General features: G+C 37.1%; 2 protein-coding genes across 6 annotated transcripts; both read left to right on the top strand.

Annotated features, from left to right (window-relative positions):
* Positions 1-1,907: 1,907 nt before the first annotated feature.
* On the top strand, positions 1,908-8,517 carry LOC132165524 (transcription initiation factor TFIID subunit 4b). Of its 5 annotated transcripts, XM_059576127.2 has the most exons (15): positions 1,908-1,922; positions 2,071-2,179; positions 2,267-2,372; positions 3,624-4,174; positions 4,299-4,394; positions 4,488-5,447; positions 6,115-6,239; positions 6,367-6,454; positions 6,566-6,701; positions 6,828-6,883; positions 6,958-7,014; positions 7,093-7,233; positions 7,381-7,446; positions 7,537-7,774; positions 8,025-8,517. In XM_059576127.2, exons 2-15 carry the CDS (start codon positions 2,141-2,143, stop codon positions 8,198-8,200), a joined length of 2,835 nt encoding a protein of 944 aa, XP_059432110.2. In that variant the 5' UTR covers positions 1,908-1,922; positions 2,071-2,140; the 3' UTR covers positions 8,201-8,517. The 5 variants fall into 5 exon arrangements, with proteins under 5 accessions (XP_059432110.2, XP_059432112.2, XP_059432111.2 ...); XM_059576129.2 differs by lacking the exon at positions 1,908-1,922 and having other exon boundaries at positions 1,929-2,179; positions 3,639-4,174; XM_059576128.2 differs by lacking the exon at positions 1,908-1,922 and having other exon boundaries at positions 1,929-2,179; positions 8,028-8,517.
* Positions 8,518-10,606: 2,089 nt separating this feature from the next.
* On the top strand, positions 10,607-13,936 carry LOC132165664 (uncharacterized). The gene is made up of 3 exons (XM_059576318.2): positions 10,607-11,110; positions 12,153-12,287; positions 13,542-13,936. The coding sequence occupies exons 1-3, from the start codon at positions 10,672-10,674 to the stop codon at positions 13,679-13,681; spliced, it is 714 nt and encodes a 237-aa protein (XP_059432301.2). The 5' UTR covers positions 10,607-10,671; the 3' UTR covers positions 13,682-13,936.
* Positions 13,937-14,230: the final 294 nt, after the last annotated feature.

Below are 14,230 nucleotides of genomic sequence, written 5' to 3'. Positions count from 1 at the left end.
AATCCAAAAAAGCCCAAAAAAAAAAAAAAAGCTTAATTTTTAAAAAGCAGGCGGTTACCTATTTCACTAACCGTTAAAAGACGATTAGTAGCTAACTGCTAAATAATGCTTAGTGGTTGCGGTTAGTGAAATCTAACAACTGTTAAGGTGGTTACGGTTAGCGATTTTTGTTAATAATCACTAACCATAATCGTATTGATACCCCTAGAAGAGGAGAAGGGGGATCTTCGTCCCCCCTCTCTACTGTCTCTCCCTCTACGTTTATATTCCATAAGCCTCTCTCAGGTCTCTCTCTCCCAGAGACTCCCCCATAAGAAAAATCTCTTATATCTTTTATGTCTCTTACATGATTACATCTCTCTCTTTTATAAGAACCGTGTGTCTAGGAGTTGCTTCACCTGTATAGCTAGGATATGGTGCTCTCTACTCTGCAGCGGTGGCTCTGCTAAACTGCACATTCAAGGAGTGCCCAATGACACAGTAACATCAACATCCTCCCGACAATAAAGGAGGTATGTATGCCAACCCATTGCAACAACTGGGAATATGTTTCCTCCCAATATCTAAACGCAAAGCACATAGCATTCCACTTACAACAACCAAAAAGAGAATCATATTAAGAGCACAGCACCAAAACCCAAATACCTGAAATTCAAAACGCACACAAACCGACATGAATCATTAAAAGAACAATCAAAATTTGATTGATCAAATAAAATTCCTCATAATGTAGGAAGCGAATGGAGTTGGACATGCTTTTATAATGTGTTTTTCTTCGTAATAATGTCGTTTTTTTTAAAAAAAAATGACATTATTATGAAGAAAAATACCATTTTTTATTTTTTAAAAAAGGGAAAATGTACAATAAATTCCTGACCCTTCAAAATTTTAATATTCTTAAGTTTTTTTTTTTTCGAAAATTTAGTCCATGGATCAATTGAAATGACAATAAAATCCATACCATTAAAATTTTTTAACAGACGTTAAGAAAATTCAAAACGCACCGTTTTGCTCCATTAAAATATTAATTTTTTATTCAATTAACTTAAAAGATTAAATTTTTTTTAAAAAATAAATAAATAAATTTAAAGGGTGGCCAAGGGTGGCAGCTAACCCCTATGGGGTGGCCGCAAGCCACCCCATGGGTTTTGGGGTGGCCCGCCAAACCCCCCCTAGGGTGGCTTGCGGCCACCCCCAGGGGGTTTGGTGTGGCCTGCAGGCCACCCGAACCCCCCATGGGGTGGCCGCGAGCCACCCCATAGGGGTTGGGTGGTGCCACCCCTGGCCACCCTTCAAATTATTTATTTATTTATTTTTAAGATTTAATCTTTTAAGTTAATTTAATAAAAAATTAATATTTTAATGGAGCAAAACGGTGCGTTTTGAATTCCCTTAACGTTTGTTAAAAAAATTTAATGGCATGGATTTTATTGTTATTTTAATTGATACATAGACTAAATTTTTGAAAAAAAAACTTAAGGATATTAAAATTTTGAAGGGTTGACTCATGGATTTATTGTACATTTTCCCTTAAAAAAATACCAAATAATAGAAGGACCAAAAAAAATATTATTGCTTCACACATTTTTTTCATTTTTTATTATTATTTTTTTAAAATTAAAAAATAAGGTAAAAGTTGGCCCAAAATTAAGCAAAATAGTTGAGCCTTTAGCATTTTCTTTTTATAATTATAGTAGTGAAAATGGACTCGAGAAGAAAAAAAAAACACTGTTGGATTAGACATGGGCTGTTGTTTTATAACGTGGTCTGAACATGGGCTTCTGTTTTAACTGGACATAGTTACTGTGGATAGCGGATCGGGCTGAGGTAGAGGCCCAGCTTAGGGCTTCAATAAAGTATTGGTTTATAGAAAGCAGTTGGGTTTGAGGATTTTAATCTTTACATAAACGCTCCCTTTGCCAGTAAGCTATTCTTCGGTTCTTCTTCTTCTGCTTCCCTCAGCTAGTGCAGAATGACATTTATTTACTTAATTTTTAAATAAATGAAATTGCCTTTTATATCTTCAATCTATGTAATCTTTTGTACTAAATATTAGTTTATATACCAAAGGACCCAGATTTGCTTGATTGCCCGCCTGCAATATCAGAAATTCCAAAGGCAGTGGTGCAGAAAGAATATCATGGACCCTTCCATAATGAAGCTCCTTGAAGAAGATGAGGTTCTGTCTCTGTCTCTGTCTCTCTATCTTCATTTTTTACCATATGGGATTAGAATTCCAACCTTTTTGAGTTTTGGATATGCACAGGACGAGAGTATGCATTCAGGGGCGGATGTGGAGGCATTCCAGGCTGCCCTAAATAGAGACATAGGCGGAGATGCATCAACTTCTCAGCCCTCCGATTCAGATAATGGTGCGACATTTCTTTATATTATTTTATTTTTTATTTGTTATTTTCCCCCTATTTCCAGGTTCTTTAATCATAGTGTATGAGCGTAGCTATAGAGTTACATAAGTTTTGTACGTTTCTTCGGACAAGCATTTTTTGGGAGGTTTCTTTCTTATAAACAGACTTAATTAGCAGAATTTCAGGTTAGAAGATGCTTTATACATGAATCCATCCACAAATGTCGTTCACTTTTTTTTTTTTTTTTTTTTTTCATATACGAAGTTGCTCAAAGTTCCACAAAGGTGTTATCGAGCATCTCCAGTAGCTTAGCTAAAAGACCAACAGAGTAGCTTGCCATTAGCTAGAATAGTTATATTGCTAGAGTGAATAGCAATTTGGAGCTATTTACTGTTTCTTTATTTCACCTCTTTTCACCCAACATCTTTTATTTCTTCTGAACAGCTCTTTACATCTGCTACGTCTCTCTCTCAAACACAAAATTTCTTCACAAAATTTATCTCTCTTGCTCACAAAATTTCTTCACACAGTTGGATGAAAAAATTGAATGCAGAAAAAATTTATTTCATGGAAACACATGGATGGAAACAAATCAATTGTAGTTGGATGAAAAATTTAATGCAAAAAAAATTTGTTGCATGGAAACACACGGATGGAAACAAATCAATTGCAGTTGGATGAAAAAATTTATTTATGTTATTAATTTTAAGAATTAGTACCTGCATGTGAGATGAAGGTTCAGATGTTCCTCATATGTGTTTATTTTTGTTTTTATGAATGATTTCTATATATACGTTTGTTTTTCCCTTTAATTAAGTGTTGGCAATAATATAATAAAAGAAAAAGAATGAGAAATAATATTTTGAAGTAAGTAGAGAATGAAATAGAGAATCTGTTGGAGTGTGTAGTGAAAAAACAATAGATAAAGTAAATAATTGTACAGTGAAAAAGAACAATTATGTGGAGGAGAAATTTTCCTGCACGGATTTAAACTTGACATCTCAACCCCATATTTCCTGCAAGCATGAATTTATTTTTCTTATCGATGATTATGTGCTTGAAATTAAAATCTTATCTTATTTTTATCAAATAATCTACTGTCTAGTCTGCATATGGAAAGCGCATTCATGCATGGAAATATGTTCTGGAATTGAACCCATGCATCTCAGTAAAATGTCTTCTGCCTTCTCATATGTGCTATGAATAGATTAAAATATCCTGTCTAGCAATTTATTGATTATGCATGATATGTACAAGCTGCTTTGTCTCAAGGAAGCAATCATACTTCCAGTCAGTCATTACCACAATGGCAAAATGCTAGCCAAGATCAAAGCAGTGAATCTCAAATTGAACAAGACCAAAGAAGTGCACAGCAGCAAGAACAAACTTTATCTGGAATGGAGCTAAAGCAACATGGATCTGTTATTGAAAGTCAGCAACAGAATACTGTCCCGGAGGAACTCAAGCACCTTCAAATGCCACAGAAAAAATCCCAAGATGATTGTCAACAGGGGAAGGGGCATCCAACTTCCCTCCAGAATCCTCAGACAACTGAAATGCAGATTTCTGAAAAAATCCGTACACCAATAGATGAGCCAGATAGGAGACCTAGTCTGGAAGGTGAATCTCAATATGCAAAATTACAGAAGATGAGTAATCAACAGGCAACAATCACAGAGCAAGCAAGCAACCCAATAAATCGTACTAAACCAGGGCAAGTACCATTTGGCGTATTACTGCCCGTTCTACAAGCCCAACTTGATAAAGATAGAGCCATGCAACTCCAAACAATATTTGCAAAACTCAAGGTGGGCCCCTAATACCAATTTCTTAACTAATATGGCTTTGTACATCTCTCTTTGTGTGAATGAACTGGGTGTATCCTTAGTTTTCCTGATGAAACTAATTTCTCAACTATCATTGCTTTCCCAGAAAAATGAGATCCCAAAAGAAGGGTTTGTCCGGCTCATGAGAGGTATTGTGGGAGATCATATGCTCAAATTGGCAGTAATGAAAATACAATCACAGGTAACTACGAAATACTTTTAGTCAATTACACATTGAATGCTTTTGTTCAGTTAAGCAGTGGTGTGCTAAAACCAGCCTGTTATATACTTGCAGCCAAGTTCCAATCAATTCCAGTTGCAATCTCAAGCTTCAGCACGGCAAAACCCTCAGCGGATGCCATCTGTTAGTGCCAGTTCCACACAATTCAGTGATCCCCACTCATTTGCACAACTTCATCAGAAGGGCACCGACTCTTCTGCAGACCCTTCTCATATTGCTGTTGTCCAAATGCCAGCTGATTCAAGCTATCCAACCATAGAAAATGATGCTCAGAAAACTCGAGAGGTGAATCGCCAGTCAGATTCTCATGGAATTCAAGTAAGGCAAGTATCTTCTTCCAGTGAGAGCACTGTCAATCAAGAAAGGGAGCAATCCTCAGTTACCATACAAGGTCTTAACAAGCAGCAGCAACAGCATTTGCACTTTCCACCCATTTATGGAAGTACTGGTGGTAATTATCATCCATATTCTGGGACAAATGTCAATACTTCAACATCATCTGTCAAACCACAACCTCATGATACACAATTGAGGCAAATTTCACAACATCAGAACTTGAGTTCCACTCAGTTAGGTGGAACAACACAGGGCATGAACATGATGAGCTTGCCTAAGTTTGAGAGGCACAATTCTATCAATGATCCAAAGCGAGTTCAGGCTGGATCTGTCTCTCACTTGGCAAACAATTCAACCCCACAACAGAATTCAGTTCCTTGGCAATCGTCATCAAATAAAGAACAATATTCTGCCCCTTCATCATCAATGGCTGGTGTAAAACAGGAAGCAATTGATCAGGCTACTGAGCAGCAGCACAAACCCCATTTTTCTCATCCACAAGGATTGTCTTGTTTTTCTTCTGCACAGCTTGTACAGGGAAATGCAACCCCTGGAATTGTAAAGGATGAAACTTTAGAGAAGCAGTCTTCGAGGATGGGTCTTTCGACATCCACAAGCATGATCCCTTCGAATTTAGTTTCTCCTTCTATGACAACACAATTGGATCCTAATGTCCCAGTAATCTCCAGATTTTTGTTGTGGTGCTTTTAATTAATGATATAAAGCAATTTGATGATTATTTGCCATTTTCAATGATATTAAAAATGGGTTTACTGGCTATTAGAAGGTATTCTCCCTCTAATATGTTTCCCTAACACCCTACGCCATTAGTGACTGCATGTGATATGATATGTTTGGAACTCTGAGTGTGTCAGATTATTTTGCTAAGAAATTGCCACTAGGCTGGACTCAAGACTGATGAAGACTAAAGAATATTCTAATTTACTATAAGTTGTCACTTTTATATCATGTGCTCCTTCATAATTTTAGTGTCAAGACAGGAGGTATATTATTTTGTCTCTTTCCTATCCTCCATATTAATGCATGCATTTATTCATGGGACTGTTTGACATTTTATAGGTATGCAATATTACGATAACGTACATACATTGTTTAACTCTTATTGCTTCATTTTCCCCTTATTTTCTGCCCGGCTTCTATTGAAAAAAACCTTGTGTGGATAAATTTTTTTAATTAATGGATATACTTTCTCTCTTGTTTACTTTGCGCTGCAAAATATTTCTATTGCAAGGTTCATGCTTATGTCTGGTAATTATTCTCTAAATATTCAGTGATGGCTGGTTTACTTTGTGCTGATTTCCGTATTGCTTCTACATGTTAACAGTTAGGTTCTCGGATCCCATCTACCGCCTCTCCTTCTGTGACTAATGCAAGGACAACTTCCAAAAAGCCTTCTATTGGCCAGAAGAAACCACTTGAGGCACTTGGTTCATCACCAACTCTGCCAAGGTGATAAAACTCTTCTGTTGTATTATAGCCAGAGGATGATGATGAATGGTTTCAAAATGATTTAGTTCATACTCCATTTCTAACCTTTTGTTCTTTGTCCATGCATAATTTATCTGATATCCTGCAGTAAAAAGCAAAAAGTATCTGGGGCCTTTTCAGATCAAAGCATTGAACAACTCAATGATGTCACTGCAGTCAGTGGAGTTAATCTTAGGGTATGCTATTTTTCTATTTTGAAGTCGGCCTATTTTAAAGTATAAGATAATTAAGTAAATGATTCACTCTTAAAGTTTACAAGCTCAAAACTGATATTCTGTTTTGAATAGGAAGAGGAGGAACAACTATTTTCTGGACCCAAGGAGGACAGTCGAGTTTCAGAAGCATCTCGAAGAGTTGTGCAAGAAGAAGAAGAGAGACTGATTTTGCAGAAAACTCCCCTCCAGAAAAAACTGGCCGAGATCAGTTAATACTCTAGTTAACTCCTCTTCTTTAGAGAAGTGCTAAGTCTGTACATGCATCCATTGTGTGCGTTATCAACAAATATAAGGGGGCTTAATATCTGGTCTGTGTTTGTTATCTGTATGGCAGTGACCAAATGTGGTTTGAAGAGTATAAGCAATGATGTGGAGCGATGCTTGTCATTGGTAAGATGCTACCTACTTGGCTCATTTTCTTTATTAATGCTTACATGTTTTCTTATGCACAACTAAATCTTCAGTGTGTGGAGGAAAGAATGCGCGGATTAATAAGTAACCTAATCAGACTGTCAAGACAGGTCAGTGTTTTTCTTTTACTTCTTCTCACTTGAATTATCTGTAATTGAATACTTCTGAAATATAGCGTGTCTCTGTAGCGGGTTGATATTGAGAAACCAAGACACCGTACTCTTATCACCTTGGATGTTCGACAACAAATCATGACAATGAACAGGAAAGCTAGGGAGGAATGGGAGAAAAAACAGGCTGAAGCAGAGAGGCTCCGGAGACTTAATGAAGTGAGTGCCTCTGCATTTTATGAGATGATTAGCTGAGTTCTTAGGGTATTACTTGTATAAAACACATCTAGAATACACAGTATATTTACTTTATGTCTATTGGAAGTTTTATGTATTTGTTAATAAATTATATATCTCCCAATGCAGCCTGAGGGTAATAATGGAGTTGATGGAGAAAAGGAGAAAGATGAAGGTCGTGCTAAATCACTTAAGGTATCCAGGATATTTTATAATGCTAAGCATTATAAATTTACCAATCAACAAATATCAAAATTCTCGATTTTGCTATCTGCTTTGTTGCAGGCAAACAAAGAGGAGGATGACAAAATGAGGACAACAGCTGCAAATGTCGCTGCCCGTGCTGCTGTTGGAGGAGATGACATGTTGTCAAAATGGCAACTTATGGCTGAGCAAGCCCGGCAGAAACGTGAAGGAGGGGTGGATGCATCTGGTTCTCAGCCAGGTAAAGATGTGAGTCGCAGGCTGACATCTGGAAGAAAGGACAACCAAGATGTAGAGAAAAAGGGCAATGCAGCTTCTGGTAAGAGTGCTTTAAATTGATTTTAGTTTCTCTAGTTAATAGTATATATCTTTTCCCCTAGTCCACTGCACCTAACACCACCCAATCATTGATGTGCAACTTCAGACAGACTCCCTGCCTCATCCAACAACATTGATGAGCAACTTTTACTTATTTCTGTTCTTATTAGTTTGGCGGAGTATTTGCTGAAGAAATGTCGTATGTACATTCTACCCATGTAATGTGTGTATCCCCCTCCCCCTCCTTTTAGCAGGGGCTGTTAGAAAAGTTGGGAGGAACCAAGTTATTGTGCCTCAAACAAAGGTTGCGCGTAAGATCTCCATTAAGGATGTGATTGCTGTCCTGGAAAGGGAACCCCAGATGTCTAGGTCTACACTGATATATCGCTTGTATGAGAGAATTCACTCAGATGCCACCGTTGAATAGGTGTAACACGGTGCAACTGGCGTCTTAGCTTCTGAGTGCATCACTGGGCCTTGAACCATCTTTTGCAAACGTAGCCGAGCCTGAAGGGGTAGTTTGTTCAATTATTCTCGCATGTTTGTTTGAACTTTAAAAAAACGAAGGTTGAATTTTTCTTTCCTTGTTCATTCTTTGTAATTAAGTTTAGTTAAGAAGTTTGGTTGGGCGGCCACTAGTTTTTTCAGCTTTACTGTTAGTAACTTAGTATAATGTGTTACTCTTTTAAATACAAACTCTGCTCGTCTGTCTTTTTATAATACAGCAGATAGTATAATCCATCATATTTATCTTGTAGTAAGCTAAATGGCTAAGCCTACAAGCCGCATTCAATTAATTCAAACCATTCTTACAGGGTGATTTAGGAGTAGCTCTACCGGGCCAAAGGCGATGGTTTGGCCAACCCAACAAGTACCCATGCCCTTTTTTTTTTTTTTTTTTTTTTTTTAAAAAAAAGGAAAAAAAAAATTATTGTCATGATCTAGATCATTTGTTTAAAATAGATTGGCATTGTTTTCAATGGGTAATTCAATCGGATGTAGATCATGCCTCATGAAGCGGAGGTCATTAGTTCGAATCTTCCCTCCTTTTTTCCTTGCGTGTACCAGGACTTGAAAGAGAATATGACCATCAATCAAGAAAAAGATTGATTGTGACCAACTCAAGTTTAAGTTGATTAGCCCTTCATTCTACTCAGGTGCCAAAATGTTGACGGAGGAGTTCAAATTGACTGAAATTGAAAGTTCAGAGGTTCAAATTGAGAGGTTTTGAAGTTTAGGGAACTTGTTAAATCGCATGGTAATTCAGGGGTTTAAAGTGAAGTTACTCTTATAATCAATACTTGCTTAGGAAGAAAAAAATGGATAGACTCAATATGACAATATGCTAATCCATTCTTTGTTGTTATCTTAAGAAGACAAAAAATGGAAAATTACCTAAGAGTAGATGTTTTAAAAATGATCAGTTCTTTTGTATTGCTACTAAGAAGGAAACAATTATTCTTGACTAAACTACTAAGAGCCTGTTTGAGATTGCATTTGACAAATAGAGCTTTTAAATCAAAAAAACATTTTTTTGCCAAAAGCTTCATTTTTAAGTTTTTGCCAAAAGTGTATTTTGGTCATTTTTAGGTTTTTTGGACCATTAAATGCGCTTTTAATTTTTTTATCAAATTAGTACTTTTTTCTTCAAATAGACTTTTTAAGTGTTAAACGCATTTTTAGGCCCCTCAAACGCAGTTCCAAACATGCCCTAAGTCTAATCTCTTATGATGCAATTATGAGACAATCTACCCGCCTTTACACATACGAGGAATCACTCATGGAAATCAAGCAAAACCAAGTCCCAGCAGACCATAACTAGCTTTTTAAAGACTCAGAATTAAGTACTCTTCACATTATTTTTCCCTAAAAAAGTATTGCACATCATTTCACTTTTCAACTCATTGAAGTTAAGTGAAACTCAATGGAAGAACATTAGGAATAACTTCAATTAATCCGTGGTGTAAATTGGGTGTTTTGAACACTCTAATAGGAAACAGACACATCAGTTAAAAATATCAAAAAAATAATATAATCTTCACACCAAATAATTTTATTTCTCTTGACAAAATACTTTGTAGATAAAATACTCATTGACAAAACCACTAACAAAACCACCGAAGCCACCATCTTGGTTGGTTTTAGAGACTTCGATGTCGAGGGCTCGGAGATGGGTGGTGGATGTTGAGTCAAAATGAATAGAAAAGTCCATGTGATTTATTTGAATTAAAGATAAGCTGTGCAACCTATAATGAGAGCCTAAGATCATATGTAGAAAAGATTGAAGGATCCTCTTTAGTTCTTTTGAAGGAGCCAGTTGATATAAACTTAAGAGTATAATTATCTAAAAAAATGTGAATTGACAATTCTGTCCTTATGTTTATACCAACCTACTTTTCTCCCGTTCTTTTGAACTAGAGAAGATCCTCGTTAGAAAAGAGATTGAACGGTTCTATATCATTACCATAGGAGGGCTATCAATAAAATATGAGATATTAAGCCCGCTCATCAAATCAAGTCTTCATGGACCATCCCAGCCCAAAACACCCCAACCCACATCTGAATCAGTACATCAACAACACTTAAGGAGACGGGCCTATCTATTTGGAATAGGATATTTAGATGCCCAGTACTTCGAAAGATCAAGCTTTTACGAAAATGGAATTGAGAAGAAGAAGTTTCTTGGATGGATTAGACACGGGCTGCTGTTTATAACGAAATCTGAACTTGGGCTTCTTTTTTTAACTGTAGATGGCGGATCGGGCTGAGGCAGAGGCTCAACTTAGGACTTCGGGTTACGGAAAGCGAACCTGAAATGAACTCTCGCAAGAGTGATCGAGTGAGGAAGAGCACCAGATAGCAAGAAATAAATTTAAACAGAAGAAAAAAAGAAAAGAAATGGCGGAGGTGTTAGTGGGGGTTTCCCAGTACGCTCTACTTGCGGTGAGGCGCAGTGTTGGCTTTGGATTACATAGAAACCGTAACAATAGCACTAGTATTATTTGTTGTTTAACCCGAAGGCTGCCGAAATTGCGGTCATCTAGGGGATTTGGTGACAGATCGGACCAACGGCAGTGCCTTTTGGCTGCTGCTGCTTCGGGGGCTATCTCTTCTGACCCCCTTAAAGCGTCTACAACCGTTACCGTCAACTCCATCCAACCGGATACCGTTAATGGCGGTGGTGACGGAGACGGATTTGGTAACAGAGGCGAAGGCGGAGGTGGCGGCGACGGGGACAACGACAAGGGCGAGGGCGGCTCTGACGAGAACAACAAGAAGATGTCGGGCCTGTCCATGTCTCAGAAATTAACTCTAGCTTATGCTGCTCTTGTTGGAGGTAAAGGACCAAACACACTAAACTTCACTTTTACAATATGATCTAGTATATATATATTGGGGATTTTAGCCTCAAATCAAAATAGACTCAGAGGAAAATTGACGCAAGGGCATCTACAATAAATGAAGACTTGGAAAATAGATATTTCTCACAACACTTCTGTCAGTTCTGTGGAAAAACTTGGAAAGCATTTCGCACGGATTCGGGCGTGAAATATAGTGAGAAGGCGCAACAAGTGAAAGTTTGTAATTTCACCTTCTGTATTGACCCCAAAGCTGACTTGGGATTGGCTTCCTTAAGTTGGCACTGTTGGCAGGCCACTAAATTGCATAAAAAACCACTCCTTTGTAACATTACGGACTGCCGAGATAGGTCTTGGATAACGTCACACTGATCTTGAACATCTTGCTCTGTTTAGTTTCCTTTGTAGGCAATTAGCCAGTTCTATAAAAGAGCCATATCTCTTTCCTCGACGTCTGTAAGCCTTGATAGTATGTACAGCAATCAAAAAAAATATTAGAAATCCATCAGAAAGTATGTACACCATCATTTCTTCAGTTGCTTTGGACTTTCCTGGGTTATGCCTAATAGTGTGGCAGATTTGTTTGCCTCTTGGTGGTCAGGGTAACTCTCGGAGTGCAGCCGTTTGGATGGTGCCTCTTTGCCTTATGTAGATTCTATGGCGGAAAAGAAATGATAGGAACTTCAATAACCTAGAGAGAACTTTAGAGGAGTTCAAGTTCTGTTTCTTTTTTTTCCTTCTTTACTTGGACATCTGCTTAATTAGCTCTCTTAGTAATAAGTTTTTCTGATTTTCTTGTTCTCTTTTCTTTTTCATCTTATGCATTCTCTGGTATACTCCTTGCGTACTAGGGTTGTGTCCCTGTGCTTTTTTTGATATTTATATATATAAAACGTAACGTTACTTAAAAAAAAAAAAAAAAAATTAGAAATCCAAAAAGTAACGAGTACATACATGTGCACCTTTTTTGCTCCTTTCCTGTCTTTACATGTAATTGAGTCATGGTTGATTTTTTGATAGCGGGCGGTGTTATGGGCTATTTGAAGAGTGGCAGCCAGAAGTCACTGTTGGCAGGGGGACTATCAACCTCATTATTGTATTATGTTTACACAGAGCTTCCCACCAGACCCATTATTGCATCATCCATAGGGCTTGGTAAGACAATAATACTCTTCTTAATTACCTTACATTTTCTATATTTACGTTGCAATGGCCTTAGTTCGACAGATAATGTTATGCATAAATGGATAAGACTGCTTGCAGTGTTTGTTCACCGGCATTGTCCCTGTTAAAAAGTTTCCTATTAAACTATCCATGCTCAGGGGACTTTAATTTGATTAGCATTTTTGGTGCAAGATTTACTGAAAGCAAAGATCAAATTTTTTTCACTTTCAAGAAAATAAGAGGTATAATAGCCCTTACCGTACCAATTATTGGTTCTGCGAGTCCTTCTGTATATTTATTACAGTCTTTTTTGAAATATAACTAATGCTTTTGTTTTGCTTAGAACTATCATTACTTTTTTTTTTGAGAGAAGTATCATTACTTGTTGCTATGTACACATACAAATTATTTTTATAGAAATATTCTATTTTGTTGAGATCTGAAGGACCCGCATCCTTAATAACATATCACGTGAAAATATGAATTAAAGAATATTACCCTAAAATTTGAAAATAATGAACCATTGGCACATTCTGAATCGGCATATTCAACATGTCAAGAGGAACATGACACTTCGAACCAAACTTAGTTACAAATTTCTAAAGGCTCGCATCTTGTAACATAGAAACAAATTAAAATAAGTATGTTAAACTCATTCCGCAATGATCCTACTGGTGTATCAAAAAAAGCCAAAAGGTCATCCATGTAAGTGATGATTGAAGCCTGAGCATGTAGAATTGGTAATTTTACTGTAGAAGTCGTATTTAAAATCTAGGAAACTAATGAAATGGGGGTAAAACTCAAAAGTAAGCATACACACTGACATACATTCTTATGAGTTGATTTTTAAGTAAAGAATGGCCTTGGATTATCAAATATCTCAAATGGTTGGTAATAAAGGACTTATAGTGGGTGATAATTTGTTGAATTCCTAATGTACCACACAATCTTAAAACTTTGTAGTTAGTAATTATAAGGCTGTTAACTTATAGGGTGCTTTCTAGAAGAAGCCCAGTATGAGCATAAGCAGTTTTCCGTTTTGCTAAACCACACAGCTAAATTGTTGAGGAAGTAAATGTTAGGTTTCCCTGACATAGTTTTAGCTTTTCTATATTTCTACAGTATACAGAAGTTGTCAAGCCCAACCATAGGCGTTTGTTTGTATCCCCAAAAGGGACGTTTGTTTCATTTTCAGTGTACATTTTGTTTAAAGCTCAACTGCTTTTGTTATCTCCCAATTTCCAGGCCTGTCTGCTGCACTCCTGGGAGTGATGGGTTCCCGTTTTAAGAAATCAGGGAAGATATTTCCAGCGGGTGTTGTATCGCTTGTGTCGCTTATAATGACCGGAGGCTACTTACATGGAATTCTGCGAAGCCTACACTGAAATGTGTGAAATGTGCATAGTGAGACATAAGTGTTTTACTGAAGCTGTATGGTTGTCACCAACTTTGATCCTAATATATCTCATTTGGTAGTAAGGATCGGTGTTTTGGCATTTATTCCTGCGTAGGATTGACTCGAACTTGTTTGAACAATGTTCCTATGTGCCTGTTTCTCTACTAAAACTTTTGACTTTGCATCTGATTGCTTTGTATTCTCCAAATTTTTATTATGTGTACTTGAGGGTGAGTTTATAAGAGATTTGGGAAAAGAAATGTCAAGAACAGCCGAGGAAGGGCATGTGGAGGTGCATTGCACTAGTAAAATAGAATTTGGCAAAGAAGATAACTCTAAGGAGGAGAAAGTAAGACTGAAGCTTATACGCCCAAAAAATTTCACCAAATTTCCTGAACAAGTGCATGTAATCCTTCTTTCCACATGAGTCGAGGCTTCTGCACTTTTGATAATTTTGAAAGTCAATGCGCTGTTTATAGTTCACAGAGGCATAATTTGAGGATTTCAAAGATGGAAAGATATCGTGTATAATTCATTG

Source organism: Corylus avellana, chromosome 11 (genome assembly GCF_965113065.1).
Source record: "Corylus avellana chromosome 11, dhCorAvel1.hap1.2, whole genome shotgun sequence".
NCBI classification, from domain to species: Eukaryota; Viridiplantae; Streptophyta; class Magnoliopsida; order Fagales; family Betulaceae; genus Corylus; species Corylus avellana.
Note: the sequence above shows the minus strand (reverse complement) of the source record. Positions and strands in the feature narration are given on the sequence as shown.